This window comes from Mus pahari, chromosome 19 (assembly GCF_900095145.1).
Source record: "Mus pahari chromosome 19, PAHARI_EIJ_v1.1, whole genome shotgun sequence".
In the NCBI taxonomy this organism is placed as follows: Eukaryota; Metazoa; Chordata; class Mammalia; order Rodentia; family Muridae; genus Mus; species Mus pahari.
In genome coordinates, this window is record NC_034608.1 from 36,922,097 (window position 1) to 36,943,677 (window position 21,581).

The 21,581-nt window shown below is 40.7% G+C and overlaps 1 protein-coding gene across 1 annotated transcript in view; it reads left to right on the forward strand.

Annotated features, from left to right (window-relative positions):
• The window catches only part of Agpat5 (1-acylglycerol-3-phosphate O-acyltransferase 5), a 39,526-nt gene that overhangs the window by 4,430 nt on the left and 13,515 nt on the right, over positions 1-21,581 (forward strand). Inside the window, exons 2-3 of the mRNA XM_021219139.2 lie at positions 13,707-13,776; positions 20,072-20,187. Of these exons, the coding sequence (XP_021074798.1) occupies positions 13,707-13,776; positions 20,072-20,187 (186 nt within the window). The remainder of the gene's footprint in view (positions 1-13,706; positions 13,777-20,071; positions 20,188-21,581) is intronic.

Below are 21,581 nucleotides of genomic sequence, written 5' to 3' on the forward strand. Positions count from 1 at the left end.
TGAATTCTAAATAATCAATGTGTTGTTGTTACCTCTTAGTAATTTACATGCTAAGTATAAGTAAATACTTAGTATTTACACACTAAGACATTTCTGGTTTTGCTTTTTTTGGTGCATAAATAAGAGGAGGCTGCTGCCCTTTGCTCTGGTCACCTTAAATAGTCTCCTACAACGCTTTCGGTTTTTTTTTTTTTTTTTATGAATTTGTAAATCTAGCTCATACATTCCTTAAGCAGAACATATGATTAGTTGTCTGATTTTTTTTTTTTTTTTTGATTAAGCTGCATTCTGAATAACAGCCAGCTTCTTGCTCATGCTTTGGTGCTCTCTTAATTTTTGTTTTTTTGTTTTTTTTGTTTTTGTTTTTTCGAGACAGGGTTTCTCTGTGTAGCCCTGGCTGTCTTGGAACTCACTTTGAAGACCAGGCTGGCTTCGAACTCAGAAATCCGCCTGCCTCTGCCTCCCAAGTGCTGGGATTAAAGGTGTGCACCACCATGCCCAGCGCTCTCTTAATTTTTTATTTTATCATTTATATGTGTGTATAAGTGTTTTGAATGTATGTATGTTTGTATGTGTACCATGTGCCTGCCTCCAGAGGCCAAAGAAGGCATTGGATTCCCTGGGACTGGAATTACAGATGGTTGCGAGCCTCTGTGTGAGTGCTGGGAGTAGAACCTGGGTCCTCTGAAAGTGCTCTTAACTGCTGAGCCAACTCTCTTGCCCTCTTTTAATTCTTAATTGATTCTGAAATGACTTGTCTCCTGATAGTTGACAGTGTACCACAACCCAACAAAATGAGCAGACCCTTCAAACCAGACCTCATATCTTAGATGTGAAATAACTTTTCTTTAATTTCAAACTTTTATTCATACTTTTATATGGTCAAATCACAACTGATTTTAAGATTATTTCAGACAGTTTCTTTATAAAGACAAACAGAATAATTTCCAGTCTTATAAATGAAAAATATTTTTAAAATATGGCAAATATAAAATCCCTGTAAATAAACTTGTACTAACCCTTCTTGGTATCAGTTGAATAACTTAGGTTGGTAGCCACAGTTGCCCCTATATCATAGAAGTGAGGAAGAGGTAACTTTTATGTTAAGAGTTTATACATGACAGGATGAAGACATTGGCATTTGGTTTTGCTTTTGTACAATGAGACTTGGATTGGGCTGCCAGGAGACCCGAATAGAAGCCACGTGTACCATTCAGCCAGAGTTGAAAGCAAACTTGTGGGGAGCTGAGCAGAAAGTGTTTAATGCTGACTGAGGGGTGACTGGGATGCCCTCCCCAAAATGACAGCAACCATGTTGCTGCCATCTTTAGTTGAGGTAAAGCTGTATTTATCACATCTCTAATCAAAGATTCCAGTTGAATATTCACATAGACTGTAACAGTCATAATAAAAAATGAAGTATCTTTTCCTTTTCTTGTTTCATATATATATATATATATTAGACAGGGTAACACTCAGTAGCTCAGGTTGTCTTATATTAACTTGAACTTACAGTAAGCCTCCTACTTCAGCATCTCAGGTCCTAGGATTACAAAAATTATCCACCACACTGGCTTTAACATTTTGAGTGTGTGTGTGTGTGTATGTATGTATGTTATGTGTGCGTGTTGCATGTATTATAAGTGTTCAGGTGAACATGCCCCTGTGTGCACACAGAGAGTCCAGAGCAGGATGTGGGTTGCCTTACTCTATTGCTCTATGCTTATTGCCTTGACATAGAGTCTCTCAACTTGACCAAAAGCTCACCATTTTCAGTGAGGCTAGCTAGCCAGCACACTCTTGGGATTTACCCATCTATCTCTAAGTTCTGAAGTTACAGGCATGTGCAGACATGCTCAACATCTCTTAGACATGGGCACTTGTGGTTCAAAATCAGGTACTGATGCAGAGCAAGTTTTTTTTTTTTTTTTTTTTTTTTTTTTTTTTTTTTACCTATTGAATCAACACCATAGCTCTTTTAGAATTTTTTTTTAGGTTATTAAAAGTTAATGTGATTGGGCCAGTCTAATGGCTCAGTGGTCAAGGGCACCAGATGTTTTCAAATATTAGAGCATTTCTCTTCTCATTGCAGTGAAATTCACTAAAAGCTGGTTATTGGTATATTGCAGTGATACAATGTGCGTCTCCTCAGTACCTGGTGAGTGCTTTCGCCACCATTATACTGCTTAAATTTGTTATTAACGGGCTGGTGAGATGGCTCAGCGGGTAAGAGCACCCGACTGCTCTTCCAAAAGGTCTGGAGTTCAAATCCCAGCAACCACATGGTGGCTCACAACCATCCGTAACAAGATCTGACTCCCTCTTCTGGAGTGTCTGAAGACAGCTACAGTGTACTTACATATAATAAATAAATCTTTAAAAAAAAATTGTTATTAACAATTAGAATTTACCTTAAAATAAATTTCCCATGGCTTTGGCTGCTAATCCCCTCTGGCCCAAATCCTAGTATTGATAAGATACAAGACTCCTGGGTTACCATTTATTTACAGATTAATTTTGGGACCCTGACTGGGTCCGCAGAGTAGCTAGAATCATAGAGGCCTAAGCCACCACCCCTTGGCTGAGGTGCTTTGTGTAAAGTACCTGTAAACTCTTAAGTGTACCTGCTTGCGTTATAGAGTAGTGTGAACGAACTGGGAATAAGGTAGCGCTTAGGTGTAAGGTGCTGCTGTTGGTGTGCAGTGCACAGACGCTTAACTTCTAGGGCTTGTACCTTGTATAGACGCTCCTTTCAGTGTCTCAGAAACAAAGACTTTCTAAGTGATGGCCAAATAAATTGGTTTGCTCCTTCTTTGGCACTGTCTTATCGAGCATCCTAAACTCTTCCTGAGTCAAGTTTGCATCTGAATCTTGCTGAAGGCAGCTAAATTCCTGGGACAAAATATGTTTACTTAGAGGGGACTCACAGGTTATCCAGTCTGACCCTTGTATCAGGACTGAATTCTTTCCACATTCTGCCCAGATATTCATTGGAATCCACTATCGGTGATCTTTTAAAAAATGTTAATTGTTTATGTGTTCAGTTTTATTCCTCTTTGCTTATTTATCATCCTTGTGATTCTTTCTAACACTAAATTACTTGCTTTGTTTAGCTGGGAGCCATAGAACTGGGTGGACTTGGGTGTGCCTTTGCTTAAGCAGAATAAGCAAAACCTTTGATTCAGGAAATTGTTTCCCAGGTGTAGTTCTAGTCTAACACAGCTTAAATCTGGCTAGGAAATTGGCTAGCAAGAGATTTACAAGACAATTTTTGAAAAATAGGTTAAGATTTTATTTTAATATCTTTTATAAACATAAAACAAACTTGGCATTTAGTGTTTCATTTTTGAAGTCTTGTAAAACAATGTTGTTGTTTACTCTTTGAGAATATTCTGTATTTTGACCGTATTCTTTTTCCTCCCCCAGTTCTTCTGGATCCTCTGCCTGTGTAGTTTTATTGCTGTTGTTGTCTTACTTTTTTATCGATTCTTTGTGAATTTCACATCATGCACTCCAATCCCACTCATCTTCCCATCCTTCTGTAACCGCCCTCTGCCAAAGGGAACAAAAAATAATAATAGAAAAAGAGAACAAAACAAAAAACAGATCTCTGTGGAAGCTGCGGTTTGTCACGGTGTGTCCCACAGTTCATCCTTTAGCTCCAACATCTTTACTTGCAAATGTTCCTTGCAGTGAGTCACTGGTTTGGTTCTAGGCCTCTGCCTTCTGCCACACTATCAATACTGGGTCCTCACTGGGAGTCTTCTCCAGTATCCTGTTGTTGCCCTGTGTCGTGGAGATCCTGTAGGTTAGGATCTGCTTGAAGGGCCTGTTCACACACTCCAGCAGTTCATAGATGAGGTAGATGTTGGTGTGTGCCAACTCAGAGCCCTGGATCTAGGCCTGAGTGGCAGCTGAGTTGGTCAGCCTGCCAGTTCTCTTGCATCCACATCACCAGGGCCAGCTCTATTGTGCTACCCAGGCGAGGTGTGGGTGCTGTAGCCAACAAGAGGCAATGCCAGCTCTCCTGCTCTCAGCGTCCTCAGGACCAGCTTTCCCACACTGGCCAGTGCCATGCTCTCCCAAGTGCCACAGCTGATGAGGGGTCTGGCCAGCTCTGGGGAGTCCTTGGACAGCAACATGGCTCCAGGCAGCAGCCTAGACCAGGGATATCTGAAAGGCCTGTAGTGATACCATGGGCCATAGACAATGACACAGACCCCACCCCCACCTCACCAAGATGCTGTAGAGTCATTGGCCGCAGTATGGGGCAGGACCTCACCGTGGCCTCAGGTGGCTGTGCAGGCTGTTCCTCGGCACCTTAACGTCTCCGTTTCTGCCTCTCTTCATTGTGTAAACACCATTCCACTTCTCTCTCCCTCTCTCTGATACTTACTTGCTCATCTTGGTGGGGGTCCCCCCACTCTGGGTGTCCTCTGCCCTACCTGTGCCGTGCGGTATTGGGTGGAGCTTGTGCAGTCTTTTAACACTCTATTTTTCTATTTTAAATAACAGATGCAATCAAACACTGAAACATTGGAGAAAGCCACATTTCCTCACTGCTTCCTTCCCCTACTCATACCTTCCTTAGGTCTGTAAGTAGTCTACTGTAAAACTTTAGATTTCTTCTGAGAGCTTTTGTAAATAGATCTAATTTTGAGAAGCTTCGGGAACTTGGGAATTGTTACTTCTTAATGGAATTAGAAGTTAATTCTTTCTGAATTTTCATGTTACAGTTCCTTAGACAGTGGCTGATACTGTAATAGCTAGGGAATGCAACTCTAAGTAATACTTTCCCCAAAAGGGTTCTGGGAACTTGGGTCTCCATCTGTGTGTCTCCACAGACCAGTATTCACATGTGCACTCTGTTTTGGGTCCTGTGCTTGTGTCTAGTGGGTGAAGAACTATGGAGCTACCATACCATACTCACTAGTGGGGAGACAAGCAGTGACAAGACCATTCACGTTGACTGTGCTGTGTGGCCTCGCTTGGCCTATCAGGTGGAGCATAGGTGGTTAGAAAAGCTTCTCTGAACGAGGGCCAGAGCAAGTGCTCTGAGAAAGGACCGGTGTGGTGGGGGACATTAGGACAGTCCAGGCAGAGGTGCTGGTCAGTGTTGTGAACAAGTACATGTGATGAGAGCGAGAAGAATCCTTCCACATCTATTTCTAAAATAGCCAATGTGGGGGCTGGAAAGGCGGCTCAGAGTATAAGAGCAGGTACTGTGCCTCCAGATGACCTGAGCTGCTTCCATATCACAATCACCTGTGACGTTCCAGAGGGATCAAGTGCCTTTGGCCTTCTCAGGCACTCATTTGCACATGGCAATGCACCTGTACAACCTGTACATACAATTAAGTTAAAAATAAGATCTTTAAAAAAAAAAAAAAAACACTAGCAAATACAGCTTTTTGGTTGGTAACAAAGCCTTTACTGAATGCTGCTGTATACCAGTATTGTCATTCATCCTTACGTGGTAGGTACCATTCTTAGCTTTTTATAGACAGAAAACAGGTCCAGGCAGTTGATTTGTATAGTCTTCATGGCAATCCAGTTTGGGGGCTGAGTTTGAAGATGTGTTTACAGTTGACGATTGAAGTGACTTCACTGTTCTTGGGGTATTCGTGCTATGAAAGCACAGAGAAACAATTACAGAAAACACTTGATACCTGACATTGTTGGATGGTTGTTTACCAGCTTTTCCAAATAGAGGCAAAGGAGATGTGCTTCACTGCTTATGACAAGTTGAATCTTCACTTCAAGACAACTCACATAGGTATACGGCAGAGCGAGGCAAAGTGGTTCTCAGTTGATATTAGAGAGAATGTGACACCAGAATTGCTGTGAAAACTTCAGGCTCGGCGTTTAAAGCCACCTCTGTTCTGTCCTGCCCTGCTGTGCCAGTCTCTGGTTTCAGTCCACCCCAACTGCTCCTTTTTACATCATAAAAATAATCTATAGGGTATTTAAAACTGATCCTCTATATACTTAAGGCGCAGCTCAGACTTGTGCCTCTCCTTATCTGCCATCACCATACCCTTCCTTTTTACATCAGTAACATCATTTTGGCACTACGTCATAATGTGTAGATTATCTCCTCTTCAAGATTGTAGTCAGTAAAAGGAGAATGACCTTCCTTTTGAACAAAAAAGGTAGTATGTTACAGGGAATTCTGTTCAGGAGGTTCTATGACCCTGTGTTAAATTTTACTTTAAGGAATGGAGGCTTTTAAATGGTTTGTGAAGATGGTTGTGTTTATCTAACGAGGATCACATTTACTGAGACTGTTGAATCCCCAGGACTATGATAAAATGAATAAAAGCAAGACAGTATAAAAGAATTCTAGGACTGCCAAGAAACAGAGAAACCTTTGTCTGAGCATTTAAAAGCCTGTGGTTTTGGAATTTTTAAAACTGTAGCACACTAAGGTTTACCTTGTTTCTCCCAAGGCATTAAAGGCAAGTACAGATGGAAGTGTTAGAAAGGTATTTGAGTGTCTCTATGTTCATGTAAGGGGTAGTTCACAGGCTGGCCGCTTTGCTGCCATGTCTATGGGAATTCAAGGACAGGGAGTAAATGAGTTCATATCTAGGAGAGTTATACTAAGTTCCAGTCAAGGGACCAGTGTTATACATTGATAAAATAGCTGTCATTCAGGATAGAAAGAAGTTGGTTTATAACAAAAGACAGTATCCATGTAGTGAGTTAAAGACCAAGATAAATATATATACAAATAACTTTGGAAATAAGGGATAATACAGCTGAATCCCCGAGTTTTGCTTTTGTTATTTTTTTTTAAAGATTTATTTATTTATTTTATGTATATGAGTTCACTGTAGCTGTACAGATGGTTGTGAGCCTTCATGTGGTTGTTGGGAATTGGGTTTTTAGGACCTCTACTTGCACCAGTTGGCTCCTGCTCAATCCACCCCGGCTTTTGTTACTTTTAAGTGAGGTTGGAGGTATTCTTTGTATTAGTAGGTGACTCTGAGTTGTAAGGATCATGGTGAATGTCACTTCTCTGTGCACCTATACAATGTTTTGTTTCCTTCCTGGAGGGACATTTTTTTGTTAGTTTTTATTATTATTATTATTATTATTATTATTATTATTGATTTCTTGCATATTATCCTTATAGTTAATATTCAGAGTGAAAAAAGTTTATTTAAAACAAACAAAACATTTTATTTAATTAGAGTAGGCTCTTATTTAGCTCAGGCTGTCTGCAGACTCATGTAAGATGACCTTGAACTTTGGACAACCCCCTTCTTTGGATGCCAGGATTTATGTGGTGCTTAGGATCAAATCCAGGGCTTTAGGCATGCTAGGTCAGCACTCTACCAAGGGAAGTGTATAAGGGATCTTGGAGTGAGAGGTCTGGGTATAATAATTCCTTTCCCTTTGTCACACTGTAGCAGTTCTACTTTGAGAATGGAATACATTTGTCATGCTGCTCTGAAGACTTCAATGGTTGATCTTTACTGTCACCTTGACTGGATTTACAATCACCTAGGAGATGTGCTTCTGGGCATGTCTTCATTCCAGGATGTTTCCAGAAAGTGATAACTGAATGTGTCCTCATTTGATAGGGTGGGGCCCTGAACTCGATAAAATAGGAAAGGAAACCACAGGGCAGCATTTATCTGTTTCCGGTCCAGGGACACAGTGTGGCCAGCTACTTCACACTCTTGCTGCCAAGCCTTTCTACGTTGTAAGACTGTATCCTTTCTTAAAAGGCAACATAAATCTCCACCCGCAGGATTTTTCTGTGTAGCCCTGGCTGTCCTGGAGCTCAGAGATCTACTTGCATCTGCCTCCTGAGTGCTGGGTCTATAGGAGTACCCACCAGGCCTGGCTAAAATAAACCCTTCTTAAATTGCTCTGTCAGATACTCTGGCACAACAATAAGAAAAATAATTCATACAAAGACCAAGTGAGATAATATGTTATATTTTTTAGTTCAGAGAGTAGTAGGTAATAGATGATGAGAAAAAAAAAGGACCCTTTTGAAGTAAGGACAGTATTGAGAGACATGCATGCTGATTGCATGAATTTTTGTGATATGTAAGTTTCTACTCAATTCACATGGTAATTGTACATTCTGATCATTAATCAAATAATTGTGTTTACTACTTTAACCTTGTTACAAAGTATAATTTTACTAATTACTAATTTACATTTATTATTTATTTAATGAAGTATTTCAAATTGGACTCAGAAAAAGACCACAGGTTTTGTACATATTATAGTAGAAAACCCTTAGTAGGTGGAAATCCTGTGTTTCTTTACAAGGTCATGTCTAGAACATGTTCTTGGGTGATTTCATTAAGCAAACAGGAGGAGGTGTGGTTGTACCAGTTAGGCTAAGCAGTCAACATGACCTTTTAAAGCCATACATCCTGTGTGTGAGCATTTTTTTTAAAATATGTCGGAATTCCCCAAAATAGCTAGTATAATAAGTACACACACCAGTAAGTCTCTTATTACTATAAAATATTGTGTAATAGTATGTGCAGTTCTTTTATGTGATTGGCACTGGAGTAGGTTTATTTATATCAGCATTTACCCATACAAGGTGGCTATCATACAGGCCTTGGAAAGTTTTCAGCTTCTTTGAAACTTGTGGGGTTACTTCTCCAGTTGTATGTATTGTCCATGGTTGGCTAGACATGGCACAAGACTGTCGCATGGACCTAAAGACAAATTAAAAGAATTCATTTCAAATGATTTCCAGCACAGAGTTTAAATTGTACATGCAACCTTAGTCAGTGTCCTTGTAGCTGCATTTCGGGGTAATTGGAGGGATATGGACTAGTTAGTTATTTCTTTTACTTGATGACAGTTTTGAATGAAAAGCATATTAGATACAAAAATAATTTAACTGTTGAACAGGCACACACACACACACACACACACACACACACACACACACACGGTCCAAAGCAGCCTTGGTAAGTGAAATCTGAGGTTGGGCTCAAGGTGGAAAGACATTGGTGAGGAGCCAAGAGAATGAACGGCCCCAGAGAGAATCCCCGAATTAAGGGCGTGGGCAATCATACAGTGATCTACAGTTTTTAATCTGTAAATAGTTTGTAAATTCTTAACCCTTTAAAGAAATTCCCCAACCCCACTCTGCGAATCAGACTGCCCTGGAACTCATTGTAGAGGCCTAAGGTGGCCTCACATTCACACAATCATTTTGACACAGCTTCCCAAGTGCTGGGATTACAAGTATAAGCTACTGTGCCTGCCTTCTTAGCTTTTTAAAATTTGAAAACACTACAACCTTGTAACTAGTTTTATACTTGTTAATAAAATAACAGTAACTGGAACTGGGGAGATGGCTCAGGCTGCTTTTCCAGAGAGACCCAGGTTCAATTCCCAGGAGCCACACAATGGCTTACAACCATCTGTAGCTACAGTTCCTGGGGATCTGATGCCCTTTTCTGATTCCTGCAGGCCTCAGGCAAGCATGTAATGAACAAACACACATGCAGGTAAAACATGTCTTTCTGTATTGTTCTTCACTGCCTTGCTTGTATGTGAGTACTGGAGATATAAATTCTGGTTTTTATGCTGAGGCAAATGTGTTATTCACTGAACCCCACCCCTAACAAGCTCCATCAATTGTATGTCTGCCCATCCATCCATTCATCCACCTATCTATTATTTATTTGGTTTGTCAAGACAGGATTTCTCTGTGTAGCCCTGGCTGTCCTGGAACTCACTCTATAAACCAGGCTGGCCTTGAACTGAGAGATCTGCCTGCCTCTACCTACTGAGTACTGGGATTAAACATGTGCTCCACCCTTATCACGTTTCCCACCCCCAAGCCCCTACCTCACCTAAACTTTTTATCTTTTAAATGAAAACTTTTGGGGCTGTAGAGATGGCTCGGTGGATAAGAACACATAACTCTTTCGCAGCGGATCAGAGTTCATTTTCTAGAACCTTTACCTATCAGCTCAAAACCACCGGTAAGTACAGATCTGGGGCTCTGACACCCTCTTCTGGACTCTCAACAGGACATGCACTTGTATGTGCGTGCACACACACACACAATTAAAAGTAAATCTTTAAAGATGTAAAAATATCTTCTTCCCTTTCATATTAACAAACGTAAAACCAAATACATACCCTTTATAATTCAAAGGACAGAAGAAATTTGAATTATTTTAGATAGAAGTGCTTATTCATTCTTGAAACTTTAGAAATGTATAATGTTTAAAATTATGTACATTATTTACACAAATACTATTTGCATTCTTTTCTTGATTTATTAATGCCTATTCAAAGTACTTGTAAAGTCCATCAATGGGAGGAGAGACCCTTGGCCTTGCAAGCTACAGTACAGGGGAATGCCTGGGCCAGGAAGCAGGAGTGGGTGGGTAGGGGAGCAGGGTGGGGGTGGGGGGAGGGTATAGGACACTTTCGGGATAGCATTTGAAATGTAAATGAAGAAAATATCTAATTAAAAAAAAAAACAGCAAAGTACTTGTAAATGATCTGCATCTGTTTAAGACCCACAGTTTGTCCTTTCACTTTGCTTTCAGACTGTTGGCAGTTTTACACAGGTAGGACTGCCCTGTAGTCTGTTTATTTCTGAAGATTCCAAGCAGTTATGATTTAAATGAAATACAAGAGGCTCTTGCTCAGATAGCTCCTCTGAGATAACTCTTTTTGGCCTCTTCACATTTCAGCTGGAAACAGCAACTCTTTCAGTAAGCTATTGGGCAAAAGTTGTTGGGTTTTTTGTTTGTTTTAGATATACTTGTGCATACACATACACTCATGAGTCTCTTGTACATTATAAATAAGCACATAGATGAAAGGACATAGAGGGATATGAATTTAATTCTAGGTGTTTTTGTTTGCTTCCTTACATCCCGGGATAGCTTCCAAATCATTATAAACAAAGCTGAGGATAGCCTTGATGCCTCTGATAGTTCTGCCTCCTCCTTCCTGGTGCTGAGATCACAGGTGTGCTACCGTGTGTAGCGAGCAGGAACCTTCTGCCCACTGGGAAAGCAGTCCCATCTGCAGAGCTGCATTCTCAGCTTCCGGAATTAAGTTCCGGATGCTGTTTTTGTTTCTTTTCACATAGAATTTGAATGGTATTTCTCCATTCTCTTCCCTAGTTGAAGTCACGGTTTATCTGGACACCACTGCAGATATGTTTGTGAACAGTCAGGGACTTTGTTTAGAAGTGAGTCTTAGGCAGTGCTCAGCTGACTACTGAACAAGGTCTGTGTACTTGTTGAACTGCTATCTCTGTTGAGCATTGTTTCATTGTGTGCCTTGGTTTCTCTCTTTAAGATGAGAGAAACTCATTGCTAGAAAGAAACAAGACAACCTAGGAAGAGGCATCTTTCTCTGCAGAGGTTTAGAATCATGCTTGTGCTAAAAACAATAGTAGGCCGGGCGTGGTCAGCCCGACAATGAGTGAGTTCCCGACAGCCAGGGCTGTACGGAGAAACCCTGTCTCAAAAAAAACCAAAACCAAATAAATAAATAAATAAGCCAATAGTAGGCAACTATGGTATTTTAAAGGTAGAGATGTAGAATCTTAAGCTTGATTACCATTAATTGATCTTTAGATTTTGTTTTGTTTTGAACAAGAAACTTGTGCTATTCACTGATCTTGAATATTTTTCTTTCAAGAAACTTGATATTTTTAATGCCTTATCTTACCTAAGTATAAATTCAGTGTTGGATTAGTGTAGTTTTCTATGTACTTCTAGTATCCTTGCATGTATCGAATATAATATTGGAGCCGGGCGGTGGTGGCGCACACCTTTAATCCCAGCATTCAGGAGGCAGAGGCAGGCGGATTTCTGAGTTCGAGACCAGCCTGGTCTACAAAGTGAGTTCCAGGACAGCCAGGGCTATACACAGAAACCCTGTCTTGAAAAAGGGGGGGGGGGGTGCGGAGAGATGGCTCAGTGGGTAAGAGCATTGACTGCTCTTCCAGAGGTCCTGAGTTCAATTCCCAGCAACTACATGGTGGCTCACAACCATCTGTAATGAGATCTGATGCCCTCTTCTGATGTGTCTAAAAGACAGCTACAGTACTTACATATGACAAATACATCTTTAAAAAAAAAGAAAAAGAATATAATATTGGCACTTGTGTGCATGTGTGTGTGAGTGTGGGTATCCCTGCCTGTGTGTGTGTGTGTGTGTGTGTGTGTGTGTGTGTGTGTGTGTGTGTGTGTTTGTATGTGATGCTAGATAGATGGTGACCTAGGAGTTTAGGCATACTAGGTAGGTAGTCTACCAGTGAGGTGGGGGGGAAGGGGAGGAGAAACTGGTTCTTGCTATGTAGCCCAGGCTAGCCTCAAATTCCTAATCCTCCTGCTTTAGCCACTTAAGTGTCAGGGATTTCGGGCATGCACACTACATCTAGTTAAAAGTTATCTTTGAATGGTTTGGGTGTTATCTTCAGCTTAGAGGCTAGACATATCTCTAAAGAACCTTACATATACATACATACATACATACATACATACATACATACATACATACACACACACACATTTACCTGAAACACTGCCATGCACCTGTAGTTCTTATAAAGTGTACCCAGTGGTCCTTAAATAGTTCTACTTTATTAAGAGTGGTTGATCATGAGCTGGCATCCCAGTATTAACTCTGAACAGATCAGCTAACCATTGATTACTTACTTGTTTGATTGATGTCATTTGTAAACTTGATTAGAATTAGACACATGTGAACACACTGTGCAGTTGTCTTAGAGCAGTAGCAGAAACCTTCGTGTAAGTTCTTGACATCTAACTTTATATCATGTAGCCGCATTGTTTTTACACAGGGCTTATTAATGCCCTTTCGGTTTTTGTTATCATTACAGTATTTGTGAGTAGTTTCACCATCAAGAAGGCAATCCTTTCCGGCATAGTAGACTCCAAAGCCTTAGCTACCTTCTGCATAATCCTTAGTGCTAAAGTAAAAGTGACCCAAAGGAAGGGAGCAGATGAGCATCAGCAGTCATTTGTTCCCCTGAAGCCCCTTTCTTACCACTGGATACTTAACAATTGCAAAACAGAATTCAGTACAGTGAAAACCTGGCCTCATCCCTTGGTTAAAGACAGGGTGTAGCCAGGAGGGTACAGTGGCACATGCTGTAGTGACCCCGACTTGATGTTCCAGCTCACAGGGACCCTCTGGCCTCCCTGTTGTAGTCCCCTAGCTCCTTAGCCTGCGTTTTGTTCCGCACACAAGTGGACTAACATAAGACTCCAACACACAGCTTTCATTTGGTCTTATGCTCAGAAACCCTTTCGTCTCATTTGTTAAAATATACCCAGCGTATACAGCAGCTCTCCATTTCACAAATCCTTAAAATATAGAGCGTGTTCATAATATTTGCATTATGTCCAATTACTGTTATGTGTATGCCCATCTCTTCCATGGACTGTAGAGCCTTATATATTATTAGCGATCAATAACTTCTTGTGGATTTTTCTTATGGGGATATCAATCATTCTGTCTTACTTTATGATCATTAACCTGTCCTACATTTAAGTACTTTATAAGTGTGAGCTATTTATAGTGTGTGGGGCTCCCAAGAGAACTCTGATGTTTGTTAGTCATGGATAGAGCGAGTTACATTGTGTCCTTGTCAGTTTTCTTTCACATTCTTTTTTTTAAATTGTCAAAGTAATGATTCTTTTTGTTTTCTCTTTTAGATATTGCTATATGGAGATTTGCCAAAAAATAAAGAAAATGTAATATATTTAGCAAATCATCAAAGCACAGGTTTGTATTTTATTGCATGAAATTTGGGTTTTTCTAGAAACGGTAAATGAGCATTAGTATGTGTACACACACACAAACACACACACACATACATATGTTTTAAAGACAGGATCTCATGTGACCCAGAATGGCCTTATGCTCTCTAAGTAGCTGAGAATGATTTTAAGCTGTGACACACCTGCCTTCCTCTCCAAGGTACAGGAATTACAGGTGCTATCTTTGTACACCTGGCTTATGTGGTGCTGGGTATTAAACCCAAGACTTCATACAAACTAGGCAAGCACTGTCCCATCTGAGCCACATCCCCAGCCCATCAAATAATATTTTAAGGTCATTTATTTAATGAGTTTTATTATGTGTGTGTGTGTCTGTCTGGGTTTGAGCTTGTGAGTACACTTGCCTGTGGAGGCCAGTTGGAAAGCACCAGATATTCCCTGGAGCTTGACTTGCAGGTAGCGATTAGCTGCCCTGTATGGATTTGGGGAACTAAACTGGGGTGCTCTGAAAGAAATATGTACTCCTTTTTTTTTTTTTTTTTTTTTTTTTTGTTTTATTATATGTAAGTACACTGAATAGCAAGAATGAATCTCTTTATTAATATAGCCNTAAACTGGGGTGCTCTGAAAGAAATATGTACTCCTAAGATTGAAATTCTTTTTTTTTTTTTTTTTTTTTTTTTGTATTCAAACCAATAGCAAGAATGAATCTCTTTATTAATATAGCCAAGTGTTCACACCCTTCATGGAATGTACTGTCATGTTTCAGTTGAACTTTCCAGTATTCAAACACCCAAGATTAATCCAGTGTTCCTGAAGATGAGGTATTTCCTCTTTCTATCACCCAAAGCTTCAATAATAGCACTTAGAACACAACGACAGAATGAAGTTCAAAGCATTAATGGCAAAGTTCTAACATAAAGAAAGCAAGGATTCTACTCTTGAAGGGAATAGCATTTTATGACCTTTTTCTGAACTATTGTACTGGGATATATCAGGAACTAGCCACTCTGAGATGCCCAGCATCGCCAGCTTAGCGGCCTGCTCTATTGGGGCTAGCAGTTAAAGGGCTTGGCTATCCAAACCTTACACGTCTAGATCTCTACACTTCAGGGCTGGTGAGATGGCTCAGTGGGTAAGAGCACCCGACTGCTCTTCCGAAGGTCCGGAGTTCAAATCCCAGCAACCACATGATGGCTCACAACCATCTGTAACAAGATCTGACTCCCTCTTCTGGAGTGTCTGAAGACAGCTACAGTGTACTTACATATAATAAATAAATCTTTAAAAAAAAATCTCTACACTTCAGAGAAATATGTACTCTTAACTGCTGACCTTTGTCTCTAGCCTTTAAATATTAATCTTATCTATTTAAGCAAACTAAGGTAGCTTTTGTTTTTAACATAAATTTGCTGTGGATTTTGAATCTGGCTTGCAATTTTATTTTGCTTTTTTGGTAGGGAGAGTTTGGTTAGTAATGTGAAAGGTATGGTTTTTGTCCAGGCTTCTCTTCTTCGTCCCTATTTCCCAGAATAACCCTTTAGTTTATTAAGTTTTCTGTCTCTAAGTTATATTTTTAGAAGTGGGATTGGTGGGCCCAAGTGTATACATTTTAATTCTTAATTCTACACCTAGCCTTTTATTTACTCTGAGACGTATTCTTGCTTTGTTGACCAGGCTGGCCTCAAACTCACAGTTCTCCTGCCTCCGTCTCTGGAGTAATGGATCACAGTTGTATGCTGCCACTGTTTGCACTCTGTATGTGTGGTTGTTAAGCCGCTTATTGGTATGCTGGTGTCTGACTGCTCATTTCCTGAACACGGTGTTGTTATAATTAGCTATAGTTCCTGTTGCCTCTTTAATCCTGGTGACTTAATTCTAGCTTGCTATTTTTCCATCAGAGAAGGCACAAGACTAGTTTCCAGTATAGAACTGTATTTACTTTCAATCGGGTCAAATACCTCTTTTTGAATGATTATCAGTGAATTGTGAATTATGCCTCTAGTCCTGCAGTCCCTTCATGAAGGTCCTCCTTATGAGACACCTCACAGGTGCAGGGCCCAGCCAAGAGGCCAAATGATTGCCTAAAGTATGCTTTAATTCTCCAGATAACTCACTTCATCCAAAATCCCACTGCATATATTTTCCAAACCACAGCCACTTTGTACGCATACCTTCTATGGTTCATTTTGATTGCTTTGAAAAGCTCAGGACCTAGCATCTCCAAGCTAAACCCAACCGTGATGATATTCTGAAGGGAGAGTCACTTGTGCTGATGGCTTTTATTTTCCTCCTCCCCCATCTGGTTGGGATTGTAGCTCTTGAACCCACCGGACCATAACTAACACAGAGGTAAAGGCGTTGAAACACGTTTTCCTCTGTTTGACACACTGGTGAACTGATGACGCTCTAAAGCTTGATAGGGATTTTGATATCAGATGTATTACCCTGGGTCATGTTCATGAGACTGGCTCAGACTCTGCATTTGACTTTGAGTCGAACCACAGAGTGGTCCAGAGTGACTCTGCTTCTAACCAGCCTGTCTGACACACTGGCTTCCTTCTTCACCACAGTCTGACCTCGTCCTGGTGAGGGGAATTTTTACCTGGCTGGCCCCAGGACAGGGCATGGGCCATGGCAGCATCCACTCATCCCCATTGCAGTTCTGTTGTTCAGAGGTGGATCCCATCAGTGTCTTTCTTCTGAGTTTTATGGGAATAACCTTTCCTTAATGGAATTGTAATCCTACAAGGACAAGTGTGGCCATGTACTCTTGCTCTCCTGTGGGTCTCCCAGTAACAGGGCTGCTGAAGGCACGGCTGTGGTTACCATTGCACTGCCGTCAGAGCTGCCTTCCTTTAGGGTAGACCTCTGGGAAAGCACTGTGAGTGAGCAACAGGTAAGAGTTCCTACTTGGTGTGTGAGATCTGAAGGTAACGTGGTAAGCAAGAGGTCCAAGCTAGTTTAGAGGAACATTCCCTGACCCTGCTGCCTCCAGGTGACCTGCTCTAGGTCTGATAACAGCCAGCCTTTGGGGTTTGAGAACATTCTTTTTCTGGCAACTTGAAGAAAGTGCCCTAAGCCTTTGCATGTTAAGCAAGAACTCTTCTACTGAGACAAACAACTGTGTAACACACACACACACACACACACACACACACAAGCAAGCAAGCAAGCATCACAACCTAAGCATGCTACATTTCGAATGCCTTTAAGAAACCCACAACTTAGGAACATACCAGAGGAACGACAGAACTGCATTAGAATTGCATGTTATTCTACACAGTGGAAGAAGGCATGGAACCTTCTCTACTAAGACTGCTCATGGAAGACTTTGCAGGAATTCCAGGCTTCCAGAGGGTTCAAACCAGCAACCTAAGGTGGATTTGGTTTCTGGGGATGACATATTTAGGTAAAGAGAGCGTAAGAATCCGTCTCTGAAAGTGTAATTTACAGAAAGTGTTCTGGGACTGCTGTTGGGCCAGCCTGTTCACTCTCACCTAGTACTTGCTGGCCTGATGCTCACGTAGAGTTGACGTTCACCTCGGTCTCAGTTGCTGTGTTTACTTGGTGTCCTCCTGTCTCTACACCCTGACTTATAGAAAGCTTGGACTCCAGAATTGGGGTTCCTTCCCTGCCTCTGACTTGTTTGCTTTTGACACTGTTCACCCCCTGACTGGTAGAGGCTGTGGTTCAGTAGGTGGTCATAAAACTGAGGGCTCTGCCTTCTGGGAGACCCTGCTCACGTGTGCTGCTTCTGTGTGTTCTATGCCAGTGGGCAGAGCAACCAGGCTCTCTGAGCCTGCTGGTTGGGTCTGAATGATATCTACTGATAGAAGCTTTAAGGCAGTGTACACATAGTTCCAGTCAAAAACCCAGTACAGTGCCTGGCATAAGGGTGACATTGAGCAGTACTGTGAATGATGGTGGGGATAGCCCAGTGCTGGATTCACAGGCATAAACCCTTATTTGTCATGCCATAACACTAAGAATTAGAAACTAGTGAGATACAACACTACAGACGAGGAAAATAAGGTTTATCTGCCTGTTCTCCTCTCTTCAAGTTACTGGAAACATGGCTTATGGCTAGATAAGCCATATGGCTAGATCACTGCTAAAGAATCCCAACTTAACCAAATTAAATTAAATTAAATTCTTTCCAAAACACAAAATACAGATATCCATGTGAATGTAATACATTCCCTTACATGTTTTAATCCAGCGTTATCTCGGAAGCAGTGTGCATAAGTAGACTACAGTGTTGAATCTACATTGTATTCTTTGACTGTACTTATTTTTTTATTTGGGATAAGGTCTTACCATATAACCCCAGCTGACCTTGAACTTACCATATAGACCAGTCTGGCCTTGAACTCACAGAGATTTGCCTGCCTCAGCCTCCCCTAACTCTGAGATTAAAGGCCAAGTTAGCCACCATTCCTGGCTTGTAAGTTACTTCTTAAGTGTTATTACTAAAATTTTCAAATTTAAGGTTATGGTTCAGGGTGGTTTATCTTGTATGCATGACATATTTTAAGATATTTATATATTATCTTAATAGATTTTAGAAGGTATACCAGAGTCCAAAATATAACTGCTTATTTAAATATAAAAACAGATTTATTGTTCCCTGAGCTTAAAAAATAAAAGTCTCAGGAAAAGATACCAAACTTGACTTTTACCTGTTTATCTCACTTATACCCAGGGTATACAGCAAACTCTGTAGAGCAGTGGTTCTCAACCTGTGGGTCACAACCAGACACCCTGCATATCATAGTTACATTATGAATTATGACAGCAGCAAAATCACAGTTACGTAATATCAACAAAGTGATTTTATGGCTGAGGGTCACCATAGCGTGAGGAACTGCATTAAAGGGATTTAGGAAGGTTGAGAACTATTGCCACATAGAGCCTTCACAGAGTTCATTCTCATTGTTTCTATAGAAAACATTTATATTAGATAACTTTCTCACAGACTTGGTTCTATTTCCAAGAAATAACTGTTTTATAATCCCTACTCTAAAACAATTAAGATTTTTCTAGAAAGTTGATTATTCACATTTAAAGAGATAAAATTCTGGGATATTTTATTTCTGTATGCATTATGAAAGAATTTTAAATGGTCAAGAATTATGCTATAGCTGTGGGAAAGTGCCCCATTTTAACGCACTTTGAATTCCAGACTTTATAATGCATACTATAGTGTGTTTGTTGTTCCCCCCCCCATACCCCCAACTTTCTTTCATGCTAGGACAGAACCCAGGGCTATGCACATGATTAGAATATACTCCATCACTGAGCTGCACCCCCCCCCCCAAGTTCTTTTATTTTATTTTTTTGTAATTTTGCATCATTGTCTCACTAAGTTACCTAGGTAGGCCTTGAACTCATGATCCTTCTGCTTCAGTGTCTGAAGTAGCTGGGATTACAGGCCTGTACTGTCAGCCTGGCTGTAATAGTTTGTTGATTTAAATTAGATATTGTCTCCTCTAATTAACTCCATTTGTTGCCATTTTCATGGCCCTGAGTACACTTCAACAGCATCCTTGTTTATACCCTTGAATTCTTCTCTAAATCCTAGCAGACTTTTCCTGATCTTTTCATTTTCTGTTCACATGGAAGGTACCTGCAGCCATTTATTCTCAAGTCTTCAAATATTCTGCTTCTCAGGACACTTTTTTTTGTTGTTTTTTTTGTTTGTTTGTTTTTTCGAGACAGGGTTTCTCCATATAGCCCTGGCTGTCCTGGATCTCACTTTGTAGACCAGGCTGGTCTTGAACTCAGAAATCTGCCTGCCTCTGCCTCCGAGTGCTGGGATTAAAGGCGTGCGCCACCACGCCCGGCCCCTCAGGACACTTTCTTATTTCTTTTTATTTCACCATAAAAGTTTTACATAAGAACAATATAATCAAACACTGACTGATAATAAAGAGTGGAGATTTTTATTTTTTTATTTTTGTTTGTTTGTTTGTTTGGTTTTTCAAGACAGGGTTTTTCTGTATTTGGCGCGTATTTTTTTTTTAATGTGTCTGGAGTTGGCTTTGTTTTAAGCATTTTAATCATACTTTATTTTTAAAAAACGTAAAAGCTTTTTAAGGCCAGGTCTTGTTATGTGGCCCTAGTGGACCTGGGACTTGCTCTGTACACCGGATTGGCTCTGAGCCTGTGCATCTTCTGCCTCTGCCTCCAGTTATATTCTCAGGACATGGTACGACAGTGCTGTGAAGGAATTTTTGTTCCTGTGAGGGGAAGGTTGGAACTGACTTGTAAGGTACTGACTTGGCTCTACTTTGCAGTTGACTGGATTGTTGCAGACATGCTGGCTGCCCGACAGGATGCCCTTGGACATGTGCGCTACGTACTGAAGGACAGGTTAAAATGGCTTCCGCTGTATGGGTTCTACTTTGCTCAGGTAGCCTTTATCTTTGCTCTTTTACTTCAGACTTGACACCATTTAATTCAACTATATCTGATTTTTTTATTTGTTTGTTTTATGGTACCAGTGATTGAACATGGGGTCATATGTGGGCTACTGAGTGACATTCTTAGTTCAGACTTTTTTTTTAAAGCAACTTTTAATGGCTTGTTTTAAATTTAAGTATTTTTATTTAGAATTCTATATGTGTGCATGTGCATATGTGTGCTTGTGTGCTCACGTGGATGCATGTGAGGTCGAAGGACAATTTTCAGTACAACTGTGGGTGTCACTTTTCAGGCACCTTCCACTTTTACTTTGAGACAGTCTCCTCGACCTCTGCCGAGTTGCCCAGGCTAGCTGGCCAGTGAGCCCCGGGCATCTACCTGTCTCTACCTCCTTGCCTTTACTTAGGTTATAAGTGTGTGCTGCTGTGCCCAGCTGTTTACTGGATTCTAGGGATCCAAACTTGGGTCCTAATTTACTTGTGAGGCAAGTACTTTCCCAGCTAAGCCACCTCCCCAGCTCTTCTTTGCAGTTCCTGATGGTGTGTGTCTAGATGGCTGGTTGTCCGTATAGTTAAGTGCAGTGGCAGAAATACAAATATCTAGGGGACCAATAGAAAGCTACAAGTGCAGAATTGACAATCGGTAATGTTTGGAAATTGATCCAAAAGTAGTTAGTGAGTGACAGACAGGAGGTAAAAGCAGACTCTGAGCTCAGAGTGTGAAGTGTTCAGTGTGGGGATGTGTTTTCTCACCGCTCTGAAGGCTGACAGTCCCCCCAAGGACAAGGTGTGGGTGGTCCTGCTTTCTCCCAACACCCAGCTCTTTGTCTTATAGACTGCAGCCTTCTCCCTGTGTTCTGAGCTGGCCTTTCCCACTTGTGGACATCCTTGGTGGGTTTTCTGCCAGCAGGGCCTCAGCTAGTACCCTTATTTCACTTAACTGTAATGATTTACTTAAGGACCCTGTCTCCATACATAGTCACTGTGGAAGCTGAGGCTTCAATATAAGAGTTGGGGGAAGGGGAAGATTTAGGTCATTATGATGTCACACCAATCTCTCTAGCTGAGTCCATGACTCAGTCTTTAAAGGCTGTGACTGTAGACATTATCTTAATTATTTTGTCCATTTATGTATTATTTTTAATTTATTTTATGTAACTGAATGCCTTGTATATTTGTATTTCTGGTTCCTAGTCCATATTTTAGTTCCTTGAAGGATGGAGGTATAGACTTTTGTCTTTTTAATTTTCTATCCTTCTTTCCTGGCCTCCTGTGGCCTCTTTTACTTATTTATTATTTTTAATTTATTTTATGTGTTTGAGTATTTTGTATCTATGCATTCCTGGGGCCCATAGAGGTCAGAAGAGCACATTGGGTCACCTAC